The sequence below is a fragment of the Aristolochia californica genome, unplaced genomic scaffold (assembly GCF_029961685.1).
Source record: "Aristolochia californica isolate CCGP_79_NKW_82.1479 unplaced genomic scaffold, dmAriCali1.0.hap1 SCAF_16, whole genome shotgun sequence".
NCBI classification, from domain to species: Eukaryota; Viridiplantae; Streptophyta; class Magnoliopsida; order Piperales; family Aristolochiaceae; genus Aristolochia; species Aristolochia californica.
In genome coordinates, this window is record NW_027181837.1 from 3,359,183 (window position 1) to 3,384,795 (window position 25,613).

Genomic DNA, 25,613 nt, shown 5'->3' on the forward strand with positions numbered 1-25,613 from the left:
ACAAGAAAAAGAAACGAAAGCTCGGGATTGTCTTACCATTTTAATTACAATAGGTATGAGGATTGTATACAAAAATTACCTTTTCAATAATCTTTACGTCTCTCAGTCCCAATCTGAATCAGACGGAAAGATTATCCAGAACACATAAGAGCACCCAATTGCTGTAAACGATAAGTTTCTCTCAAAAGTCAAGCAATGGAATGGTTTTCGAAAGGGATTATAACCCACTAATAAACTGCAAAAAAAACAGAAATGATATGTTAGTACTCTGAATTAGACTGGTTTTCCTAACTCCTTGCAAGGATGCCCGTGGCCATGGAAAGCTACCAAAACTGCTCTAACTGAGACATGTAAACAAAAGGGATGCAATATATTATCAATATATAAGATACTCGAACGTAATAACACTGGAGAAGATTGCTGTAACAAAAAGCAATAGCCGAAAGACTAAACATGCTTTCTTACCCAATACAATGCACCCTCTCCGTCTAAATAAATGCATCTAATTTACATGCTTTTAGGGGATCTGGTGGTCGAAAATCTTCCAGCCGCAGATTGGAACCTGCCCAAATATCCATCAAGCCAGGATCCCTTCTCTCATGTTGTATTATCTCAAGAAGGCTAGCAAGAACATCTGCTGCAAGACCACTTTGAAGAAGGCTTCCTGGCTCCTCACCTCCTTCATGTATTAATCTTCCAATTTCTGTAAGTGGAACCACATTTTCTAAGACCACTTCACCAAGGATGCGGCCAAGGTATTCTGCTGCCTTCGGGGAGTCAGTCACTGTGTCTTCCAAATTAGAGAGAACTGACTCAAAACTGACAAAACATAGAGTGGAACAAATGAGAACAAATGCAAGCTCTCAATGTGAAACAGTAAATCACATAAAAATGTTAATGTCAGTTACCCTTTCATAAGCTGTGCTTGACTCAGCAAGCTATCTCGAGATTTACAGAGATTAACGAGAAGCTTCGCTAAAAGATCTCTATCAGTGTCATTCTTCCTGTCAAAAGAATCTGTTACCCATAGCATGACCATGCTAGGGTAAAATCGTGGCGATTTCAAGTCCTTCATGCATAAACGGACTTCTTCCTCATTCCTGGCACTGAGAATCGGAATACAAACACTTGTTAGCATTATTTTAAAATAAAATATAAAAAAATAATACTGACAGTGTATAACATAACAAAGGAAGGAATTAGGTACCTATAGAATTCTCTAATAGTTGCAATTGACATATCTTGCAACTTATCTACAGAAATTTCGGATTCCAAGGTAGTTTGAGCCCCAGAAAGAGGCTCTTGCACATTACCCATAGCAGGTGAACTATACCTATCAAAGGCATGATCTGAACTCCTCAACCCCCTGTTCCCAAAAGATAAATTTCTATCATGAGAAGTTGACTGATCAAATGCCAATGGGTTCATAAACCTGTCAGGAGAAAATCTCAGCATGGGTTCTTCCCGGCGAACTGATGTTGAAGCATAACCATTTGGACCTGATCCCATCCTTCTGCGATCCCCAGTGCCAGGAGAAAGCTCAGGAGAAGCAATATTGGACGTAATTGGTTGCTGTCCGCGTGTAGACATCCGTCTTCCAAGGCCACCTTGAGGACCAAGAGTTAAAGAGTCACCATCCATGGGCCTTTGAGGCAATGGAACTGAGAGTGTCCTTTCAAAAGGAGGCTTTTCCTCCAAACGGACATCCTGTGCCCCATGTCCACGCAATTGACTTGAAAATCCACGCCCACTATTCTGCTGGGACCCTGGAGAAGGAAATTGGTTGGATCCTCGAGGACCATAATCCATAGGTGGCTGGCCTCTCCGTGCCGATGACCCCATGCTAGGCCCACGAGACAGCCTACTTGTTTGTAATTGGCGTTCTTGGGCAGCATCCCTATGAACTTCCTCAATCTTTTTTGGCCCTTCAACTTTCCGCCGCAGGTGCCATTTATTATTCCTCAACTCAATAGCATCTTTCAGCATAAATCTCACCCTCAATGATAGCAATTGATTGGTCGACAGCTGGGACATCATTTCAAAATAGGCATCCATATGTTCTTTAGCTTTGGGATGATCTATCATCTCACCAATAGTAGTCATCAACTTACAGAGGGCCTCCACATCTTCTTCGTCGGGATTTTGATATTGACCAAGCAACTTCTTAATGCATGAATGCATAATTCTCTCAGTCAACATTGTCTTCTTGTATAGCTCACCAATTAACCGGATATTCCCTAGCATCCTTCTCCTTGCTTGGACTTTCTTTACCTCTCTTTCCTCTTCAGACTGTTTAATCTCTCCCTCTTCCTCAATTCTGTTAGCTTCAGCCTGCTCTCTCTCTCCACGCTCAAATTCCTCCTGACACTTATTCAAAAGCACTCTTTTGAAAGTGATCTTCTCATTATCCTCATTAAAATCAGGTAACTCACCAGCAAGATGGAAACAGAAGTCAGCATACATCTCACAGAAAGTAGGCTCCATTAAAGCTTTATCAAAAATCTGTGAGATGACGCCAGTTAGAGTCACAGCACTATCAATATTGACCGCTTTCACCTGCTCAAAAAGTTTGTCAAAATTCTGTGGTGTAAGCTTATTAAGAATGGCTTTCAGCCGTCTTTGCTTTGCCTCTTCCTCATCAGACACTTTACCAACTTCATACTTCTTTTCTGCTTTGTGCTTCACCTGCAAAGGAGTTAGAGGAGAAGGCATCAAGCCCTTCTGAAACCCAGTAGAACGCTGCCACCAATCAGCATCAGGGCTATTCCGATGCATCCCTCCCTGAGGGGTCAACATTAGTCCTGAAAGTATACCACCAACATATTGACCAGTTGGTTGTCCACGTGGGTTCCTCAAGACCCCATTGTTAACACCTTGTCCAGGTCTGAAGTTTATAGCAGCCCCATGAGTTCCAGGGGATTTGCTCCATTTATCATCATCTGCAATACCTCCACGTCTGTCAACTCGAGATCCTCCACTGGATCGATCAACAATTCTCCCTGAACTAGGATACGAATCTCGGTCAACAAGATGAGACCCACTCACTGGTCCATTCATTAGGCCAACTGCTACAACAGATCCAATATCAAAACCTGCTGGAAGTTCCACACAGTGCTTTGAAATTGTCAAGAGAAAATCTCGAGAATACTTCTTTTTGCCCATCATCCCACTTCCATATTCATCAAGATGCTTCCTAGCACCCAGAGCATGCTCTTCGTTTTCTGAACCTTTGAGTTCCGGTGCAGAGATTGCTGCATCTTCCCAGTCATCGAGTTCATCCTTATTCTGTCCATCTTCCTCACCAAGGATGGGATCCTTCTCAACATTATCATCTGGAAACACCTTATCAGATTCATTGGCGGGTGAATACTCTACGGTTTCTTGGGTAACGGCACTGTTTTGGTGTGATTTCTCCTCTGGACCCTTAAATGCATTGTAAAGATCGAATGTAGTCCCAGCAGCATCAGCTTTCATAAGGAATTCCCTTCTCTTTTTCTTCTTTACTATGGTGACTTTAGATCTGTTGTGCTCCAAAGCTGCCTGATCCTTAGTTCCTGGAGCAGAGAAAGATCTTGGTCCAGCTAGAGTGCTTTTCATTTCAGATGAAACAGGAGGTGGACCACACTGTTCTGCTATGGCATTTTCTTGATCTGGAATTCCTTTTTCATGTACTACCTTAATAACAGCTCCCAAAGAAGTGCTATCAATTTTGTTTTCATGAGCATCTATAGATGAAAGACTAGCAGTTTCATTGTCGGCAATACTTGATGACGTTGGTGTAGACATAACTAAATTATCAAATGTTCTGCTTACTTTGGAACTAAAGTCCACAGACTCAACAACCTTATCACTCTGCTCAGTTTCTTTGATGCTCGACTCATCAGGAACTTCCATTTTGTTGTAATTTTCAATTGGCAGAACCCCAGCTTGTGGTGCAGGTTCTGGTTGTTTTGCATTTTCAAGATATTCAGAAACAGTTGAAGTACTATAAATATCTTTATTAGGGGCACCAGCCAAATTTTCGCATGCATCCATCACAAGACCAGAAGGATTTGATGGTTCACAGGTATCTCCCTCCCCAACCTGGACTTCATTGGTCTCAATTTCGGATGCACAACTGCAAGGGTGTAAATCTTGTGATGTTTCCACAGCTGCGTCAATATTACCACCAGAGGTTTCTGTTCTATAAAGTGTTGGATTAATTTCAGCATTAATCTGCCCTACTTCAGAAGATATGGTATCTTCTGAAGCAAGAGAGCAGGTGCAAGACTCAGCAGTGGATGATTCAACAATCACCAAAGGGCTTTCCACATTCTCATCACTTCTAGAAGTTGCCTTAGAGTGTACATCTGTAATGGTGTTGATACCTTTATCGTCTTCTGAAACCTTCAATGAAGATGATTTCAAACTTTCTCCAGATTCGGGGAGGTCTGCCAGCTACAACACAATAATACAACACCACATTTGTAGTTGTAAAAAATAATAAAAACTCCTCGATTTGCTAAAAAGAAAAAAATACATGCTAATATATCACAAAAAGGTAAATCGAATAAAATTTCATATCACTAGAATCTTAAGTTCTGCATTACACATTATGCACAACATGCTCTACCTGATGCTCCAGCATTAAGTGTTTGGGATCGTTTCTGCTTGTCTTTTTCCGTTGATCCTTTAGGGACTCCGACCTTCTCAGATGTTCTTTTCTTCTGCCTTCCATGTTAGCCTCACTACATGCAGACCCATCAACAAGTCTTAACTGTTGTGTGGATTTTTCTGGATCTAACTCATTGTCCCTTGACTGCTGAGAAAGATTGGGTTCCACCAGTTTATGCTGTGGTTTAAGCAATTCACCCTTGCTAGGAGGTGCACTAATAGTCACGGATGAGGTCACGGTCACCTTATCTGAAAATGAGCCTACAACTGGCTTCATCGCCACCTGCACTGAAGCTGCTGGGGCAGAACCTGATGGTTGGTCACTTTGCAGTTTTGCCGGTTCTGAATTCCCATGCCCCAGAGGCCCAGACCTACTTAAAGGTATGGAATTGAGAGTAGATGCATTCATAAAAGATACTGTCTGTCCACCCTGGCCCACAGGATATGTATATCTTGATGCTGTTGTACTGGGAGTCATCTGAGTGCTTGTCATAGGAAGTGAAGGGGGAGTTTGAAAGAAGATAGGAGAAGAATTATAATTAGGTTGCATAGAACCATAAAAATTTATTTGAGGAGAAGGAGAAAAAGATGGGATTGGCTGAGACTGCGGTGGAACACTTGAGTGAAGCCTTGCCCCGGAAGATCCACTTTCTGAATACGAGTCTGCCCTCTTGTCAAGCCTCAGCTCCTCATGAGTCTCTGGATGCGTTATCTTCACAGTAGTTTTGCGGGTACCAGCAAATTTCCCAGGTTGTTGGGTAGAGAACTGTGTTGACATTGCCATTCCCAAGTTGCTAAGCTGTTGGCCCAGGTGACTGCTCATTTGAGGTGGAAAACCAAGACCTTGGGCCTGGTGCATCATTCCTTGGGTTTGTAGAGGGTGAGATGGGAGACCTGGGACAAAAACTGGTGCTTGAACTTGACTAGTATTTCCAACAGATAATGGCATTGGCATTTGAAGTGAACTGGCTGTCACTCCTGTCACTCCATGATGGTGGACCTGTCCAGTGGGCCCACCAAATTGTACTGCAACTTGCTGTTGTTGGTATGGCATTGCCATGGACATACCAGGAATAGGATGTACAGATGTCTTTTGACTTGTTGGGGCAGAAGGAATATTTCCTGGAATTTGTACATGTGCATCTTTCTTTGCCTGGTCTAGTGGATGAGACTCAGTAGGAGTAGATCGGTTAATGCTGTCCCGATTATTCCTCAGTGGTTGCTGCTTAGGTGTAGCAGGGATTGGTACTGCAGGCCCAGTTCTCAAGGAATCATGTCGAGCCTGCAAAGGAACACAGTTTTCAACATTCATCAAAAGAGTACTATCTAAGTATTACAATCATACATACACACTCAAGACAGCAGATGATAGGTGTAATTACTTGTGGGAAAAGAAGCAGATAACCAGAACAAAGTAAAGCTGAATTCAGAAAAATTATTACTCCCACAAAGTTTAAAATCTTATTTTTATTAGTGCCAGCGCATAACCAAGAAACATATGCAGAGAATAGAACAGGAAAAAGGGTCTAGAAAAAGGACATAAATTTCAATATTTTCTTTTCCTTCAAGAAAATGGGCATTTCATCTTAATATTAAAATATTAAAATTGCTAAATTGAGAAATACAGCATTAGTAATTCACCATTTTTTTTAAATACTTATTCAAAATAAGTATGCATCTTCAAAATAAATAAATAAATAAATAAATAAAAGGCATGCATCATCCGACAAGTTCAGAAGGAAAGTTTAATCATCCCAACCTAACAATTTTTAGAACATTCTGCAGTTATCTCAGCCCAAGAGAGGATAAGTTGACATACTTTTGCACTTGGGGGAACAAGTTATCTGTAAACTTGGATATTGGCTTTCTCTGTGAGAAGAGATTAAAAATTCAGAAGAAAGTTCAATCATCCCAACCTAAAAACTGAACAATTTTTAGAATATTCTGCAGTTATCTCAGTCCATTCTACACTTGAGGATAAGTTGACATACTTTTTGTACTTAAGAGAACAAGTTATCTGTACACTTGATATTGGTTTTCCCTGTAAGAAGAGGTTGATATTCTAAGAAATACCCCATTGACCAGTTTTTTCATATTGGTTAGCCAATTAAAAAATTGAGATGCAAAAAAACTAAGAGAATCTTGACAATCTGCTGTTTGTTTGTCCCTTACAACAAAGCTTGTCATCCATAAAACTTTATATTTTTTAATGTACAATAAATTCTTATAGTTACAAGTTTCTGAGGTAGTTTTGCTTCATATGTTTCAAGCTTATCATGCATGCAGTTATCCGTGACACCATGGCAGTAAGCAGCAAATGGTCATCTCGATGATACTTTGGTCCTTGTTGGTGGAACAAGCTTGTAGCATCCTAAACCTAATTAACATCACTCTATAAATGCCACAGAATGAGAATAGTGTTTACACAGCAGAACAGGCTTGGTAACTGCAGTAAGGAGAAAGAATTGTCAAAGTAAAAATTATTTACAAACAAGTGAGACATTAGATTTCACAAATGAGAGAGTGTGTGTATGAGAGAGAGAGAGAGAGAGAGAGAGAGAGAGAGAGAGAGAACCTGATCACGCTTCTGCTCAACCAGATTAGGCGGGGCAGAGCTAGTCCGGGCAGGTATCTACAATAAATAGAGCATCAAACCTCATCATAGCAAATAAATAAATATGCAAATGTAACAGTGGATCAGCCATGATCAACCGTTGCTAAGAAACCAGAACACTGTAAAAAAACCGAAATTAAATGTAAAAGAAGTAAAATTTAGATGCACAGTCAAACTCTTGTAAGGAAAAGGATTCCAACAGGACAGTAGTAAGAGACCACATAGCACACTCGCATAGGAATCTCTGGCTTCCTATGCACCTAAGATTCAAATGTAACAGACGCATTGTTTGTGTTCCCTGCCCCATCATACAGGATCCCTCCATCAGTACATATAAGCAAGAGGTGCTTAGGGAACTTGGAAAGTGAGCCCCACTCCTAGTCTATATCAAAGGGAAGTGAGAAGTGAATAAGGGAGCCCATTGATTGACTAAAACTGCTATTAATAATATTGAGAACTTTGAACCTTAGTTATAGGCTGGCTTCAGAATAAGGCTACCCCAACCTGGGAACAAACCTTCTTTCTTGAAATACTAGATATTTGTTCCTCCCTTGATGTATCTTTCAGGCACACTCTAAGATCTGCTAACATTGTAACTGATTCACTAGCTAAGGTTGGTGTATCTCGCCATTTTATAATGTCTAGAGGTCCCTTTCCCCTTGGACCTAAGGGTTTGAGGGTCTCCTATCCCTCCCTCTTTGTAAGTCTCTATTATTTCATGTTAAAGTACCATAAGTTTCTTTTTTTACAACTAATAACAATAACAATTATAATAATAGTGAATTGGGCCTTTGGCTTAATAGCTCCATTAAAGATGCGATTTGGGGGGGGGGTTGCCTTTGAAGGTGATATAATGTATCCTTTCCTTTTTTTGCGGTTGTATCATTCCCTTTCTCCTCAACCAAATCATAAGCCAAAAGAGAAAAAAGAAAGGACAGGAGAACTTCAGGGAAAGTTATTGCTAAAGCATACCTGCATTCCATTTACAAAACCAGGACTTATAGTTCCAAACTGAAGAGGAAACCCCTTAGGTTCATCTCCTGGGAAATGTGATAGGAATATTATCAGTACAAGAAGTTCAAAAACCAAAAAAAAGACAACAATAATAACAACAGAAGAAATTAGGTAATAAAGATTCCAACCATGCTGATACCAGATCAGGGACATGAAACAAAAGACAATGATATTAGCAAACAGGAGTAGTCGGTCAAAAAAAGTGGTTCACATACATAATGTGACTGCTCAACCAAACTAATAAGAGAAGCTAAAAGTAGACAAAAGAGAAATTATAATTACCTTTAGATGGTGTCTTACGAAACTGTGAATCATTTAGTCCAGATGTTGCCTGAGCTGCTGTGGCCCTTGGATGCGGCTGGGAACTTTTGAAAGCTGGTGTGCCAATCAGCTTGTCTGCACCAGACGCAGGTTCATGTCCTAGGAACATCCAAAAAAATTAATCAAAATACCTTTGCCAAAATTAAATAAAAAGAACAAACAAATTCTTGTTTAAAAAGCAAAAATGCATTTTTTTTTCAATACCACAATCTTACCCTGCAACGAGGATTGGATATAGAACCCATTTTGCATGGTATCGGTGACAGATGTGACAGTGTTCCGGTCAGTCTTTGTACCAGGCGGGGGCACCTTAAACAGTGCTCCTTGTCCATTGTTACCCGACTTCTTCAAACTGGAAAAATGATAAAACAATATGAGTATGCAAACAATACCAATAGAAGGGGGTAAAAAACCTTTCTCTAAATCTTGATATTCTCCAGATAATAATAACAAATAAATAAAATCAAAGGAAGAAATTTTTTAAAACTAGTACCTTCGATTGGAAGAAAAAGATGAAGAAGAGGAACCAGAAGTTGGAGGGGCGGTTGTGGCACCGCCGCCCTTCCCACCAGCACCAGAGAAACTCCTTTGGTAGGAAGAGTTACTTGGTCGGCTGTGTTTTCTCAACTGTGCGTCACTCCTCTCTGTCCAAAACTGATTGAGGGACATATATTCAAATCCTCGTTAACAGAGCAAAGAGAAGAAGCTTCTCAAGCACTTCTCAGTGTGTTTCATTACCACCTGTCACACCACAGGGCAGTTGAGTCCCTCGAGAAACTAGGAGAAAAACTCACACTACACTCAAAATAAGTATATATATTCTTCGAATTATTTACAGTCAGATATTGTATGTTGATGCACAGAAAAAAAGAAGAAGAAGCAAGATTCAGTGAAACAAGTCATTCAATGATTAATTTAAACAAACAAAAAGTTCACTGAGCTTTGACAAAACCTAGACACTTAACAACCCCAAATATAACTCCAATGTGTAGTAAGTCATTGATTGGAAACTTTCACTAACTCCGTATCCAGAAATCTTTCAGCTTCAATATCCAGAAGTCATGCTTCACTCATGGTCTAAACTCGAGTGAACTTTAAGGTAGGGGGGGGGCGGGAAACAGCAAAATGGCCACATGAGAAGGGCCCTGGTCCTTGCAAAATACACTAACCACGACCAAAGATGGAAAACTTAATAATGGCATGAAGTGCACCCAGCTGCACTTGGCTTCTCCCGTTAGGATATCTAATACTATCCATTCCTAACCCTAACAAAACTATTCAAAACATAAACCACCTTCAGTCCAACCTCAGGCTAAAGGCTTGCTCATTCTCCAGTAAAATCTAGACAATCAAGCGACAACGCATCTGAATTTCGGTTAAGATCTCGGCTCCGATTCAAGGAGACAGTAGCGTCCAGAAATAGACAAATCATAAACATACAAAGAACGGATATAACGAGGCTCAGAATCTAACTCCAACGAGCGTACTTGCCCGATGTTAGGGTTTGAGATGGCACTAAATCTGAATAATAGAGATAAAAACAACTAAGAGCCGTAGAAGTACCAGTAATTGCGAGGTAGTGAAGAATTCCCACGATAGAAGAGCCCATGAAACAAAATAAAAATCGGAGCTTTTGTTCGATTAGGATATCTCAAGTCCCACTTTCGCAACGCAGTGATCTCCCACGGAGTTAGGAACGTCCCTTCTCTTTTATGGGACGAGAAAGCCCTTACAATTTTCGTTTTATTTCTATAGTAGAAGCTCGCACTCTTTTTAAGCCAACAGGGTACGCGAACCGGTTCGTTTACTTAAACGAGTCGGGAGTCGGGAGTCGGGACGTAAGGACGCCGAAGGCTCGAAACCTTTCCTCTCCACTCCAGTCGGGACGAAACCTTCCCTCTCTACTCCAGTCGGGACGAAACCTCTCCCATCTCCAGTCGCACGTCGGGTCGAGCTTTTACTGATCAACACGCAGAGATCTTATGGGCTTTCCTGGTACGTACTCATTTTTCTATTTTTTTGGTAATTTTATCTTTCGTTGGGAACTGGAGGTCGGGGAAGAATGAGAGGTTCGAGCTGTTTTGCTGACGGAAAAACCTGAGAGGTTGGGGAAATTGATGTTTGGGAAAAGTTGAATGATTACTCAAAAGGCGTGGAGAAATTTGTCTTCGTAATCTGGGATGGATTCAGGAAGTTTCAGTGAGTTTTGCTTGCTTCTGTTTGAGATTTCCCTACAAAAATACAGGATCAGAGAAGAACTGGCAGGTTTGAATTTTGAGTTCTTCAGAGGTTGGACGAGACTTAACCTGGTCGAGTGTCGTCGATATAAGACTAAGTGAGACACCGGAGATTCGGATCAGTTAACTAGCCAAGGGAGTTTGGCTCAGAAAAATTTGATATGATTTTCTCTGAGTACACCGATTCAGCAGCGCCTCCCTCCCGTTTTATCTGTTTCATGCCGAGCCACGACCACAATGGTGGCTGGCCACGATCACATCTTTTCACATATGTGCATAATCCTTAATGTTCTTATTTGTTGTAATGATTTTTTTTTTTTTTTGTTTTCTTGTTGTTTCTTGAACTTTTTATTTACCTATTGATTTACTCCTTTTTCCTTAAAAAATTTATATGCTCATTGCTCACTCATTTTTCTTCATTAGTAAGAGGAAAACCTTTGATGGCGGCTGGAATAAAAAATATGGTGGTAAGCTCCAAAGGAGACCTGAAAAGGAAAGAGAAAGAGAAGAAGAAATCAAAATCTGGAGGCTTTGAGTCTATGAATCTCAGCCCTATTGTCTTCAGAGGCATCAAGCGCAAGGGCTACATAGTGCCTACACCAATCCAGCGGAAAACAATGCCTCTCATACTTGCAAGTGCAGATGTTGTTGCTATGGCTCGCACGGGTTCTGGGAAGACTGCCGCCTTTCTGATTCCTATGCTTGAGCGTTTGAAGCAGCATATACCACAGGGGGGTGTGAGGGCTCTCATTCTCTCCCCCACTAGAGATTTGGCACTTCAGACACTCAAATTCACTAAAGAACTGGGGCGATTCACAGGTTTGTTTTGTGGTTTTTTTTCTTTCGAATCTCGATTGTCCCCCCTCCCCTATAGCGAGACTTGAAACTGAGCCCAAGGCTCAATCCACGTTCCAGAAATTGGTTTGATTCTACTTTTCATTTCAAAAATGGTTTCCTCATGTCTAATATATACAAGCGTTTTTTGCTCCAAGTGGCATGCTATCTTAGACCATATTCAACTTTTTCTAAACTCTTACACTGCATTTTACTGAATTCCTCGAATGTTTGTCGAGCTAATTGTAGCTTTTGCATTTGACAAAAAAATGAGGAATATAGAAATTTGTTGAATAAAGTTGAATAGAAGAGGTGTCCAACATTTGGGTCTGTGAAATGTTTAGAAAATGTCTGCTAACAATGCTACTTGGATGGATGTCCAACTTGAGTGAACTAATGGAGGTCATGCTATCTTGAAAGTTGCAGAGAGCACTTGGTATATGATACTCGTTTTGCTCTTGTGAAAATAATTTGTGCCTTTCTGAATTATTGTATTCCAACAATCATAAGGTTGCCTTTTGTCAGAGCTAAAAGATAACTAGTTGTTGATGCTTTCGTACTCTATTGAGGAGAACGTGTGGGCTTCTTTTCTATAAATAATGCTCAGAAATGTTTCATTGTGTATTTTTTTTTTAAATTATATCTGCAGATCTTCGGACTAGCCTACTAGTCGGTGGTGACAGCATGGAGAGTCAGTTTGAAGAATTAGCTCAAAATCCTGACATTATAATTGCAACTCCTGGTCGGCTCATGCACCACTTGGCTGAAATTGAAGAGATGTCACTTCGCACAGTGGAATATATGGTATTTGATGAAGCAGATTGTCTTTTTGGTATGGGTTTTGCTGAACAGTTGCACAAAATCCTCTCTCAGTTGAGTGAGACCAGGCAAACCCTGCTTTTTAGTGCAACTTTACCAAGTGCTCTTGCTGAGTTTGCCAAGGCAGGACTGCGAGATCCACAACTTGTACGCCTTGATTTAGAGACTCGAATCAGCCCTGACCTTAAGCTGACCTTTTTCACCCTACGTCAAGAGGAAAAGAATGCAGCATTACTGTATTTAATCAGGGAACGTATTAGTTCAGATCAACAAACCCTAATATTTGTTTCAACCAAGCATCATGTTGAGTTTCTAAACACTTTGTTTCGAGAAGAGGGTCTTGAGCCTTCTGTTTGTTATGGTGACATGGACCAGGATGCTAGAAAAATTCACATATCTAAATTTAGAGCAAGAAAGTCCATGTTACTAATTGTAACAGATGTGGCTGCAAGAGGCATTGACATACCCTTACTTGATAATGTTGTGAACTGGGATTTCCCTCCTAAACCCAAAATTTTTGTCCATAGAGTGGGACGGGCAGCTCGAGCAGGGCGAACGGGTGCAGCTTATTCATTTCTTACAACAGAGGATATGCCTTACCTGTTGGATCTGCACCTCTTCCTATCCAAGCCTGTTCGACCCGCTCCTAGAGAGAACGAAGTTCTACAAGATATGAATACTGTTTTATCAAAACTGGAGCTATCCATGGAGAACGGGGAGACGATTTATGGTAGATTTCCGCAAAACATCTTAGACCTTGTTTTGGATAGACTTCGTGAAGTTATTGATGGGAGTTCAGACTTAATTTCTCTCCAAAAGTCATGTGCTAATGCATTTCGCATGTACTCGAAGACAAGGCCGCCTCCTTCAAGAGAATCTATTAGAAGAGTGAAAGACTTACCTCCTGAAGGATTGCACCCTATTTTTGTAAATGAGCTAGGGTCCACTGAGTTAACTGCATTGGCTTTCTCTCAGCGTTTGAAGGCTTTTAGGTATTGCGTTGTGTTTTTCTTTTTCAGTCTTAATTGATTGTTGTAAGAGAAGATTAGCTGCTGCTTCAGTTATTGATAAGCTTTCTGTATACTTGTAAAATATGTGCTAGACCGAAGCAAACAATTTTGGAGGCAGAAGGGGAGGCTGCTAAATCAAAACATTTGCAAGTAAGTCTTTCAATATGCTGCTAAATAAAATTGTTCATTGATTGGATGGAAGTATTCTTATATTATGATTATTATTTCATAATCTATACTGTTTCTATTCTCCTTGCAGTATGTGGTTGATAATGTGTTAAATGTACTGGTAAACAGGCCTTTTTGCCTTTTTAGAAATTTAGGGCGTTCTAACTATAAAACTAATAAATGCAACCCTGTGTCTTTTTTCCCTGTTATGGGCTTGTGGAAATGGTCTATCCATGCAATACAATACTTTTTCGAATTTAGAAATTTGTGGTACGTATGTTGCACTGGTGCAGTGACCATAGTTTTCTCTCACTTCTGTGAGGTGTCTTTTGTACTATTCTTCAATCGATATATTCCCATTATCATTTTCAATAAAAAAAAAGTCCCATCGTGATTTTTTTAAAAACATGCTTGTTGTTACCTAAGTATGAATCAAATAAGTAAGCTGATGATGATATTTTTTAAGTTGTGTTATTTGTGAAATAAACTCCTTTTGCATCCCCTTTCTATATTCTGTTCTTGTTAAAAGTCTTTTATATCCCAGGGTCCATCTAGTCAGTGGGTTGATGTCATGAAGAAGAAAAGAGCTGTCCATGAAGATGTAATCAACATGGTGCATCAACGAAAATCTCACGATCAGGGGGCAAAGGTAACTAAATTTTCTAAATATTTATTCATGGTTCGGAGCTGGTGCTCTTTTCAAGTTGTTGCAACAATGAGGATATATGTTTGTCACTAAATATAGTTATTATTAGGTTTTGACTGTCCAAACACCTTGTTTTATGCAAGTTAAAGAATATGAAGAAGTGAGCCACCCATTAAGAAGTCCTCTTCTCCCCCTTGATCTTATTAAATAAACTTAGTTCCTTTTCAATGCAGGAATTTGAGAAAGAAGGCATTTCTCAGACAGAGAAAAAAAGAAAAGGTTTATTTCATTCTCTTGTTAACTTTGTATTCTCTTTGATCTGGCTATGTTGACTGATTGACTGCTTTTTTCTTACCAACTAATTGAAAACAATGCATTCAGACTTCAGAGCTTATTGGGCTGAGCTTGTCTTTAACAAGATTTACTTTGAGAGAGCAAGGAAATACCAAGTTATTGCATGCAATTGACTCTTTATGCTCTAGTTGAAGCTTTTGATGCTGGTATAAGCGCAAACCTAAAATGTACTACCTATTACCGTTTAAATAATGTTATATGTTGTTCTGTCCGTGACAAAATTTATCTGACAGAAAGCTTGCAAAATTTGAACCATTCCCTGTTGATTGTTACTGTGTTTTGTCTTTCTTGAGCTTCTTTCTTCTTGAAGAATGAGCTTGTGGTTCGTCTATGAGAACAGATTACTCAATGTGGTATGCTTAGAACACATCCTTATCATTGTTCGTTTCTATGAAAAGTAGTATTCATGAGATTTGGTGTGGTTGTCTGCATTCAACTTTTCACTTGAATGGAAATTTATTGAGCATCGTTTTTTGGTCCTAGTAATCCTAAAATATGGTCTGGAGATAGTCTGAGGTAATATTTTCATAGAAAATGTGTATTACATACTGGGTAATTTATTGTATAATGTAGCTAGAGTTTGAGAATCATTTGTTTATTTTTCAGAAGTCTGATTCTAGCTTGGTTTTCTGTGCCTATGCAAAAGAGAATAGAAAAAGACTTAGTGATTCATTTTGTTTTTTAAAACTTATGAGTTTATTGAGCAAAGAAGAACAAAACTATGAGGGAGTGATCTTGTTACAATTAGAGATTGCAGGGAAGATCCATTTTTAACAAGCAAGTCAGCCACAAAATTGGCTGATTTCAGTACATGAGTCCAAACACAAGAAACAAGGAAAAAGATATCCTTAATGTCGTAGAAAGTGGCCCAATGCCACCAAGGGGGCTCAAAGAAGGAGGAAGAACACCAACTCATCACCATGTTGGAGTTGCCTTCAACGATGAGGGGGTTAGATAAGTGATCCTGGAAGATGATGTGAACTTGGAGGAGGGCCATGAGCTCAGTAGAGGTGGAGTCTGATGCTCAGTAGAGGTGGAGTCTGATACTCCCATAGGACTAGAGTAAGAGATTAGAGTGGCATCATCAGAGGTTCTGCCATCGAAATTAAGTTTCAGCAAACCAGGAGGCAGGGGTTCCCATTCTTGCATTTAGGGCCACTAGAAGGACCAGACATCTGAGCAATGGTCTGCCAGCTACTGAGAAGGTGGAGTCCACCAAGGCATTGAAATTCCTTTTGCAAGAGGATCCAAGTGGAGATCTGACCAATGATGTAGTTGGAAACATCGTTAGCACAGGAAAATTTGCAATTTAAGTGTTGGTCGTTTCTTTCATTCCAAAGGCCATAGGGAATATACGTAAGGCAGAGCAAGAGGAGAGTCTTATCCATTCTAGGAATGGGGGATCCGAGCAATAGGCGGCAGGTGTATGAAGATCATAGGGGAGATGGCCAATCAGGTTGAAGAGCTGAGTCCACACTTTCCAGGCATAAGGGCAGTAGAGAAGGACATGGGAGACACTTTTTAGTGATTCATTTTACTTGCTTCTATTTAGCTTCTTTCAACTTCTGTTAGAATATTCCCGCTTTTGTTCCTAGTCTTATCGATTTTCTGTTTTTCTAATTTTTTGGTCAATTCTCTCAAAATAAGGAGGAAAAATTGGCTATGTTGGACCTCAGATGAGTCAGAGATTTAGGCATGTTCTGGTTTTTTGGATTTCTCAGGAAGGTGTCTGTTGTCTCACTAGTTGGAATCACTCCCTTTCAGTAGTTTTGGTATCACAAATATTACTTATTCTTTTGCTTGCGATGTCTCTGTTTTCCTTTTTCATTTTCAATTAAATTTGGTATACTATGGAAAGAAGGTGTCATATAATTTCTATGAGAAGAGTGCCTGGTTTGGTGACTTGATGTAGATTAGTTTCATCTGGGTCCCTCAGTGATTTTTTTTAACCCCTGGCAGAAATCCCTGGTTCAAAAAGAAAGGCAGAAAGCTTTAAAGATGAGGAGTACTTCATAAGTTCTATACCAACAAATCAAGTAAGTCTTCTTCTCTATTTCAGTTCCTTACCTTTTCATTGATCTCTTTTACACACTTTTAGTTACCTGCTTATGTAAGACAGAATGTGAGGATTTTTTACTTTGGTTGTTATACCCTTTCCCAGCATCTAGAGGCAGGCCTATCAATGAAAGCAGACAAGGGTTTTGGGTCAAGCAGGTAACTCTGATTCTGTATTTTACTTATTCCCTTGGGTCTGGAATGTTGATAACATATTCTCTTTTTTTTTTTTCTTTTTTCTTTTTTTTGTGGATGGTAGAGTGCAGAAAAGTGTCAGTTTAAATGAATTTTTGTAGAAAGGTAGTTACAAGTACCAGCGATTTCCCTTTAGTGGAAGCACGTACTACAAGATGGGATAAATATCAGATTAACTAATTATATCACCTCAACCAAACTTCTTGCTTCCTTTTGAATGTTTTTGCCTGTGGGCTACTTTGCTGGTAAGACTTTCGTTCTCCATGCTTTTAGTATTGGTGAATGAACGAACTTTGCGAATGCTATTTGGATTACCACAGGTTGAAGTGGCTCACACTTGTGTGTCAAAAGTCTCACTCATATGACTACTCGACAGAGTCCACTCAATGTTACTACCTGAATACAATTGGTTTACCTTGTTTTAATGTTTAAATTTGTTAGCCAGATGTTTGAAGTTTTTCCTGAGGAGTAGTCTATTCATAATAAATCTCTTTCTCATCTTATTTGAGGAAAAGAAAATTCAGATGTTCATAGTTGAAGAAATGGTTGAAATTCTGAATGTTGGCACATCCATTGTGGATCTATTTCACTTAACAAATGGTTGGAATTCTGAATAGTAGAAACAATACTATGCTACTTTTTTTAAGTGCTAATTTAAGTTTTAAGTATGGAGTATCATGAGCGCCCCCCCCCCCCCCCCCCCCCCCCCCGTGTCTTGGTTAGATATTGGTGACTTTTTGTTTTCTTGCCATTTATTCTGCCTTAGCCTTCCTTGGTCTCTCTCTCTCTCTCACACACACACACACGCATACATGCATATCAACAGGTTTGATGCTGCTGTATTGGACCTAGTTGCAGATGATAGTGCAGGCATGCAGAAACAAAAGTCCATGTATCACTGGGACAAGGTTGTTTAAAGTTCAATGCTAAGTGTCTGACTTTGTTTTTAAATCATCTGATATTTTATTTTATTTTATTTTGCTTTTAAAGTTTGTGCGATTCTAAAATTAGGACATCACTGATTTACTTTGCCTACAGAAAAGTAAGAAGTACATAAAGTTAAACAATGGTGAACGTGTGACTGCCTCTGGAAAGGTAACAATTGATATGTCTTTCTTTTGGTTACTATAGGTAGATATAGTTTGTTGCTGTATGTTTGTTAAGTTCATTTAAAAACTACTTTTCATTTGTGTGTGGTGTATGCTATTTCTCATAATTGATTTGTTTTTTTTTTTTTTTGTTTACTATATTGTTTTAAGTACGTTGTTCTCAATTTTTTTTAATGGGGTAGAGTAATACTACCAAGTGCAATTGCCATATAGGGGGGTTTCTAGTATGGGATGTTGGGCTCAAGTTTCACAAATAAATAGGGTTCAACTTTCAAAAAAGAAAAAAGAAAATAATGCTAGCAAGCTGGACTTTCTTGATCTTTCTTTGGTTGGTGAATTAAATTCAGATTTTTCTTGGGGCTTGGTTTGGGGTTTATAGATCTTGGGTTCAAGTCTCACCAGGGGATAAGGAGGATGAGGGTTTGTAATTAACATTCAGAAAATGAATCAGATTTAACAAAGAAGCTTTTTTCTTTATTGAGCCCCTTTATAACTAATCATCTGTTCAGGTTGAGCTTGATTATATCTAGTGTATTTTAGAGCAAAATATTATTTCGTTTATTTTATCTCACCTACTATTTTGTCATTCAAGAAAATAATTATAAACATATCAAGCTGGAACTTTTATGCTTGACATTGTTATCTGTAAGTTGGCTTGTAGCTCAAAAAAGCATGTGTAGCTGAGTTTCTTGTAAACTCTTACACCAAGCATGTCTGCGAAAGCTGATCTCAGTCCTGTCTGGGTGAGCCAGCAGAAGGTAATCATGTGAACATTATGGCAAGTAGTAGCATCACTTCTGCTTAGTTTCTTGGTGATGTGATCATTTATAACCATGAAATTTTTTGATGAGCTGACTGGTTCATCCTGGAGGAGCTATGTTTTGTTTTTTATTATTTGTTTTTTTTTTTTTTTTGGGAAACACTTATCACCATTCCAGGCTTTCAGTGATTTGACCATCACTTGTTATGGGTAAGTATTTATCACTGAAATAAGAATTTTAGTATCCATTTAAAGACCACCAAAAGTGGTGAGTAAAGCATGGATCCAACAATGGAAATTAATAAATTATATAGCACCAATGGAGGAGGATCCATGTGTCTGGCCCCAATATAGGTTGGATGAGGCTCTAAATATGAAAGTAACTGAAACAGTTAGTGGAATTGGTCATTTCCTAATGGTGGCCTCCATGACGTTTTTCCTCCATCTGGTCTAGCAGTTAATGTACTCAGGTGACACCATTAGTTATTGGTGCTGCTATTTTGTCACTAGTGTCACTAATAATGTTCACCATGTTGAGTTGTCAACAATTTTGGCGTAAGTGATGTTCGTCTGATAGATAGTGTGTTTCTTCACTGTTTTGAGCATAATCGCCCATCTCCTTTTTTGTTTTTTTTGTTTTTGTTTTGAGGGGGAGGGGGGCTAAGAAGCTCAGATCAATGTCTCTGTTGATAACCACATGCAACCTTTTGCCTACATTGCATATTTATAAGTGAGTACACCTTATCCTTTGTTGGGGTTCATTAAATGAACACAGAAATGATAAACCTACACCATAGGATTTTAAGCTTATATAACCCTTTACTAAACAGTTTAAACTGTCTAGCTTTGAGAGTGATGACCTGCTGGTAGCATCTTTACCTTGCCTCCACTGCATCTTATCTCCTTTGCTTCCCACATCCTATTTTCGCTTGTCCTTCTTGTGGCCTCCACCAGGCAGCTTCACAGAACAAGAAGTTTTTGAACCTGGTTCTTAAATGCGAGTCTCTATCAATTCATTTTCAATTTTCAAAAAAAAAAAAATCCTGAGGGACAGATTTTTTTATTTGTTCTCAGGACAACTTGGGGTAGTAGATTCCGTAGAGGCAAAATTAAGGTCGGTGCAGCGAGGACTATTGCTTTGTCAAAATCTTTCCTTTTTTCAATTTAAATGGTGATTGGATTTGTTGCTCAAAGGCTTGAAGAATTTAAAAATTACAATGGGAATCACCCTTGAAGAACAATTGGGGAAGAGTTCCCGCCCTCAAGGGAATGGAAAGAAACTCCTTCCTTAGCCTACTTATCCGCAATGCTCTTGGCAGAGCTCAAAGAGTGCTGCCAAAAACTAATTTCTTCAAATACATAAAGAAATCTGGAGGAGAAGATTCTTTCATCCTGCTTATAAAACTTATGAAGGCCCCTTCAATGGGCACCAAATTTGGAGCACAGTATGAACTTCTGCTTTGGCAGAGTCAAATTAGGGCTGCGGACTGGAGAACAGCACTGAGCCTTCATGATTTCTCTTATGCCGGCCCATTAGGCATTTCTGATTCTAACACTTATGAAGGTCCCTTCAATGGGCACCAAATTAGGAGCACAATATGAACTTCTGCTTTGGCAGAGTCAAATTAGGCTGCAGACTGGAGAACAGCACTGAGCCTTCATGATCTCTCTTATGCCAGCATGTTAGGCATTTCTGATTCTACGTCGGCTGAGCTCTATGGCCTACTCAATGTCTTCACATTTTCAGAGACAACTGCAGTGGTCCCATTCACATTGAAGGAGACTCGAAGGTGGTCATTGGATTGTGTGAGCGTGCTTCCCCTCCACCGTGGCGCCATTGAGACATCTTTTGGGAGATTTTAGATATTACCTCACTCCACCCTTGTATTTGGTCTCACATTCCGAGATCTACAAATTCGGCTGCAGATGTGCTAGCCAAATAGGGAGCGTCCTTGCAATCTGGTTGTGAGGGATCTGCTCCCTTTTCCTTTGTAATTTTTTCTTGTTAATATATATAAATACATCTTTATAAAAAAAAATGATTTCTGACCACCCTGCTGATGCCCACTGGCCTCGGGTTCTCCAAAGAACACCCATCAAAGTTTCACATTATATGGCTCTTGAGGCTGTTGAACATGATGTGCTAAATTATGAATGTGGATACTTCTTTCCAATGATTTCTGATAATTGAAAGGAGAGAAGGCTGGTTCTTATAGGTCTTTGCCCAAATGATTGATGTTTGAATTCTTGATAATTCTTTTGATTGATCTTTGTGATCCGTTGAAGGTTCTATGGTTTCTTTCTTTCCAAATTACCCAAGGAGTTGCCGATATAATTGACTTCTAAAGGGTCCTTCTCATTGCTGAAAGTTTCCAGGAGGGGCATTGAGCATTAAAATTGGGAAATGAGCTTGGGAAACAAAGCTGACTGCCTAACTTCTTTTAAGATTTCACTCAAAAAATAAAAAAATAAAAAAATAAAAGAAGAAGAAGAAGAAGAAGAAGAAGAAGAAGAAAAGATTGTACTCCAAATAGAAGAAGAAACCAGGCAATGGAGAAAGAGATGGGCCACTGATTTTTCAACTTGACCACACAGCTTGCATAAAGAGTCAATTGTTGGGCAACCCCTTCTATGAAGCTCATCGCAACTGAGGATTTTTCCTATGAACAGCAGTCTATAGGAAATGGAGAACTTGAGTACCAGTTAAGTTCCAGACATGGGAGATTTTGTTCACCACTTGGCTGTCCAGAGTGCCAAGAAGCTGATTGGATAGCGATGAGGTAGAGAACGGACCTGCTGTTGCTAATGTCCATATTGGCTTGTCATCACTTATCACCCATGATTTTGCTCTCATGTAATTTAGGCTGCTCTGAAACATCAGGTTCCTTAATGCTTCCCTAAAGTGGAGATCCCAAGATAGGCTGTTGTTGGAAATGCTCTGGAAGCTTGAACTGTACTGTCTTTGTTCTGGGCAAGTTTGAAAAGTCGTGCGAAGTGTCTTTTGAGAGCAGTAGTCCCTACCCAAAAATCGGACAAGTAACAAGTATTGGAGCTGGATTTGACATGGAATAAAAAAGATGCTTGCACTTGAAAATTTATTACAATCATTTTATCTGTTCTTTAATTGTCGAGGGGTCTACAAGGGAAATGAGCAAAACTCTTCTGCTCAAATGAATTTGGAATTTCAACAACAAGCATAATAGTTTATGGAGGACTATGGTTAAATTCTACCTTCAATTTTCGGGTGCCTGGTGGAGAGAGGGTGGCGTCGCTCGTCTCCTATCCTCGATATGGAAATCAATTTTCAAGCTCCTTCCAGTATTTAGAGATGCTACCTTGTTTCACACAGGCAATGGAAGGACCCTTCTTTTTTGGTCGGATGAATGGTGTGGCCCCTGATCCCTCTTGGAGGACTTTCTAGAGACCTCTCTTGCTCTGTAGTTGATTCATGGAGTGATCAGTCGTGGAATCTCCCATTCCGGCGTGGACTAAATGATGAGGAATCATTGGCTTTTTGCTCTCCTCACCAAACTCAGTAGTACTATTATCCGGGAGCATTCAGTTGATAAGTTGATTTGGGAGCCCAACACTAATGGCCGATTCACTATTACATCTGCTTACTCTCATATCAGAAAGCAAGACTACAGTATTCATGAACACAAGGCAAATCTGGCTTGGAAACTCTCAACGCCAAGCGAAATCAAATTTTTCGTGTGGTGGGCCATCAGAGAACAAATTCTTACTTCGGACAACCTTCATAGAAGAGGCTTCACCACCCCTGATCTTTCTTATCCCCTTTGTGGTGAGTGCGATGAGGCAGTCCAACATGTCCTCTTACGTTGTGGATTTTTGTGGCTAAGTCTGGATGAAGATTTTTCAGAAGATTGGGCTCCAAGTGGGGTTACATCTGGACCTCTTCGGCACCTTTGAGATGGTTCGAGGGATTCACCTTCCTCGGCTAGGCAAGTTAATTCTTTCGGCATGTCTTGTGCATGTTCCATGGTGCATTTGGCTCGAGCGGAACAACCAGATATTCAACTCCAAAGTTTGCACCCCGGACAACACGGCTTCTCATCCCGTTGGCTTCATCTCGAGCTGACTTCATGAAGGAAGGAATTTGTTGCTCTATCGGGTGTTTCCCTTCGGGAAAATTGGAGTTTGATTGCCCATATGTCTAGCCCTTGCAAAAGAGTATGGCCATCTGGGATCCTCCCCCTTGCAACTACATTAAGCTCAATTTTAATGGTAGTGATATTGGTTGTCCTGGGCCGGCAGAAGCTGGCGGTGTGTTCAGAGGTCACAATGGAGACCCTATTATTTCTTATGCTGGTCCGGAGGGCATTGCCAATTCTGATACTGCTGAAGTTAGTGCTCTGCTATTCAGCTTCCAAATATTCAGGGATCGTCTCCATGGCAAGTTAATCATTGAAGGCGACTCGAAGATTATTATTAGTTGGTATTCCAAAGACAGCTCCCCCCCCCCCCCCCCCCCCCCCTGGCGCCACTGGCCAATCACTGATAGTATTGCTGACATTGTATCTTCTATTCATTGTAATTGGAATCTCATTCCTAGATCAGCCAACTCTTTGGCTGTTAAATTGGTAAAATTCGGAACTTCCCAACAATCTCTCATTGTTTTGATAGGCTTCTCTCCCTTTTAAATTGCTCTTTTGAGCTTTCGTCATAATAAAAATCAGTGTCATTTAAAAAAATAAAAATTGTTGAGGGTGTTTCAGCTGTTGCAATTTCAGGGGAAGGGAAAAAACTATGCCACCTTGGAGGTTTGACAGGATATTTGTTCAAGGTATAGATTGTACTATTGACAAACTGTGCTCATGGGCACATATTTTACAATTGGCAAATTCAGTGGCAGATCAACTGGCGAAAGAAGGCCATATGATTACAACTGATTTTTGTCAATGGGTTCAATTGGTTTTTGCCAGGCCTAAATCAGCTATTTAGTTTGGTCTCCAAATTTGAGGCTACTCAAATAATATGGTGTCTTATATAAGATTCAATTTGGAAAGTATATGGTGGGAAATACTCATATATTACTTCCTGGTCTAGCATTTCCACTAACAAAAGCGTACGTGATTAAACAAATGCTCAAAATCATTTCAATCCATAATCCTCACGTTCAATTTAAACATTTGAAAGGGATTAGTTTTGTAGGATAATTCATTAAAATCACCATAGAGCATTAGTCAACAAATTGTTTCTCTTTAGAATATCTGCTATTGCATGTTTTTATGCTCTGTCTTTGATGGATGTGGAGTAATTGATTTCTGTTCTGTGAGGTTCCTCTTTTGGATACACGTGGTGCATATTTTGTGAAGCCTCTCTTACATAATAGATTTAATATAATTTTCTTACTTTTGTCATTTCCTGTTTGTGGACCTGCATTTAGTATTTACTGTTGCTCATCCCTTGGGTTGTTGCTGCAGAAAATGTGAACTGGTTATTTGGTGTTGGGAATTTTAGGCTGTTCTCATTGAATTTGTTTCTCCGTCGTGCTTTATTAACATAACTTGATTTGATATCTATAGTTTTTTCTCTCATGTTCTTGCGTCACATTAATTAGCTCTTTCTTTTCCCTTTGTCAATGTTGATAGATCAAGACAGAAGGTGGGAAAAAAGTGCAAACTGAGAAGACAGGAATCTACAGAAAGTGGAAAGAGCGGTCACATATCAATATCTCTCATCGTGGAGCTGATGGTCAAGCTGATGGGGAGAAAGAATCAGCTGGTATCTCTCTCTCTCTCTCTCTCTTATTCACGTGGTCCCATCTTGTTTCTTGAATTCCCTGTCTGTTTCTCAATAGTGGATTGGAGGTCAGGAAAGAACAGAAACTTCAGAGGCGGGAAGAAGTACCGTATGGTACATAATGCGAATGTGCCTTCAGAGCTTAAGAATCCTGAGCAGGTGGGAAAGAAGAGGCTACAAAAAGCTGCTCATGTCTCGTACTTGAAGAACAAAGCTACTAAAAATAACAAGCATGGGAAAAGTGGGAGGCCTGGCAAAAACGGGAGAAAGGGTAAGAGGAAGTAAAGAACATGGGTTTAATAACTTTTGCAACTCCCCTTAAGCATTGAAAAGCGGGGTTGTATGTAACCTGTGTTAACCAGTTCAACAGAATTTTGTTCTCCGGCGTTTAGTATGGCGTCTTATCAGTTTGAGGCCATCTTTTTGGCATTTGTTAAGCTTCGTTTCATTTTCATCAACAATAATTTTATGAACAGTTTCTTTCAAATGGTGTTATTGCCATTGCCATTAATACATAGCAAACGATGTGTCTGCAAAGACACATTAGAAAGATGATGAAATGTGAAGCCTTCTCAAGAGTCAGATGAACTATATCATTAGTTAATTCTTAGGTCTTCAACAAGTAGCTTTTTGCCTTTCGTCCATTTCTGATGTTTATGATGTTTGTGTTTTAATATGCTCTCCGCAACATTATCGGTTGTATTTTTTGTGCAATTTTATCTATGTAGTATTTACTTCTTCTAATTGAAGACATTTAAAGCTTTGGTTGGGAGTCGAGGTCTCTCCATATTTTGGTTCTTCAATAACAGGTTTTGACAACATGGATGAAATGCATTCAGAATAGGTCGACTCCGTGGATACAAAAGGAAGCAGCTGGTTTCCAAGTTACTATTATTGGTTGAACTCTCTTATTGACCTAAGGGTAACATCAAATATTTAATTCAAGATTTTCCAAAGCCTGAGAAAGATGGGAGGAGAGGACACAAAGAGATACATTTAAAGTGTTAGATACATAACCAGTATGCCTGAAAAAGGTGACGTCACCAGAAATATGCATTTGT

At 39.6% G+C, this 25,613-nt stretch overlaps 2 protein-coding genes across 5 annotated transcripts; one reads left to right on the forward strand and one right to left on the reverse strand.

Moving 5' to 3' along the window:
• Positions 1 to 30: 30 nt before the first annotated feature.
• LOC137952766 (eukaryotic translation initiation factor 4G-like) lies at positions 31 to 10,300 on the reverse strand. Of its 3 annotated transcripts, XM_068799831.1 has the most exons (11): positions 10,166 to 10,300; positions 9,096 to 9,343; positions 8,818 to 8,954; positions 8,564 to 8,701; positions 8,240 to 8,307; positions 7,229 to 7,285; positions 4,613 to 5,935; positions 1,208 to 4,437; positions 909 to 1,106; positions 466 to 819; positions 31 to 235 (listed from the first exon to the last, which is right to left on the reverse strand). In XM_068799831.1, the coding sequence occupies exons 2-10, from the start codon at positions 9,269 to 9,271 to the stop codon at positions 489 to 491; spliced, it is 5,658 nt and encodes a 1,885-aa protein (XP_068655932.1). In that variant the 5' UTR covers positions 9,272 to 9,343; positions 10,166 to 10,300; the 3' UTR covers positions 31 to 235; positions 466 to 488. The 3 variants fall into 3 exon arrangements, with proteins under 3 accessions (XP_068655932.1, XP_068655930.1, XP_068655931.1); XM_068799829.1 differs by lacking the exon at positions 31 to 235 and having other exon boundaries at positions 354 to 819; XM_068799830.1 differs by lacking the exons at positions 31 to 235; positions 10,166 to 10,300 and adding an exon at positions 9,909 to 9,924 and having other exon boundaries at positions 354 to 819.
• Positions 10,301 to 10,436: 136 nt separating this feature from the next.
• Positions 10,437 to 24,989, forward strand: LOC137953331 (putative DEAD-box ATP-dependent RNA helicase 29). Of its 2 annotated transcripts, XM_068800685.1 has the most exons (12): positions 10,437 to 10,597; positions 11,263 to 11,658; positions 12,323 to 13,484; positions 13,595 to 13,652; positions 14,215 to 14,319; positions 14,550 to 14,595; positions 16,630 to 16,706; positions 16,832 to 16,884; positions 17,747 to 17,828; positions 17,959 to 18,015; positions 24,402 to 24,534; positions 24,611 to 24,989. In XM_068800685.1, exons 1-12 carry the CDS (start codon positions 10,585 to 10,587, stop codon positions 24,835 to 24,837), a joined length of 2,409 nt encoding a protein of 802 aa, XP_068656786.1. In that variant the 5' UTR covers positions 10,437 to 10,584; the 3' UTR covers positions 24,838 to 24,989. The 2 variants fall into 2 exon arrangements, with proteins under 2 accessions (XP_068656786.1, XP_068656787.1); XM_068800686.1 differs by lacking the exons at positions 17,747 to 17,828; positions 17,959 to 18,015.
• The last annotated feature ends 624 nt before the right edge of the window (positions 24,990 to 25,613 follow it).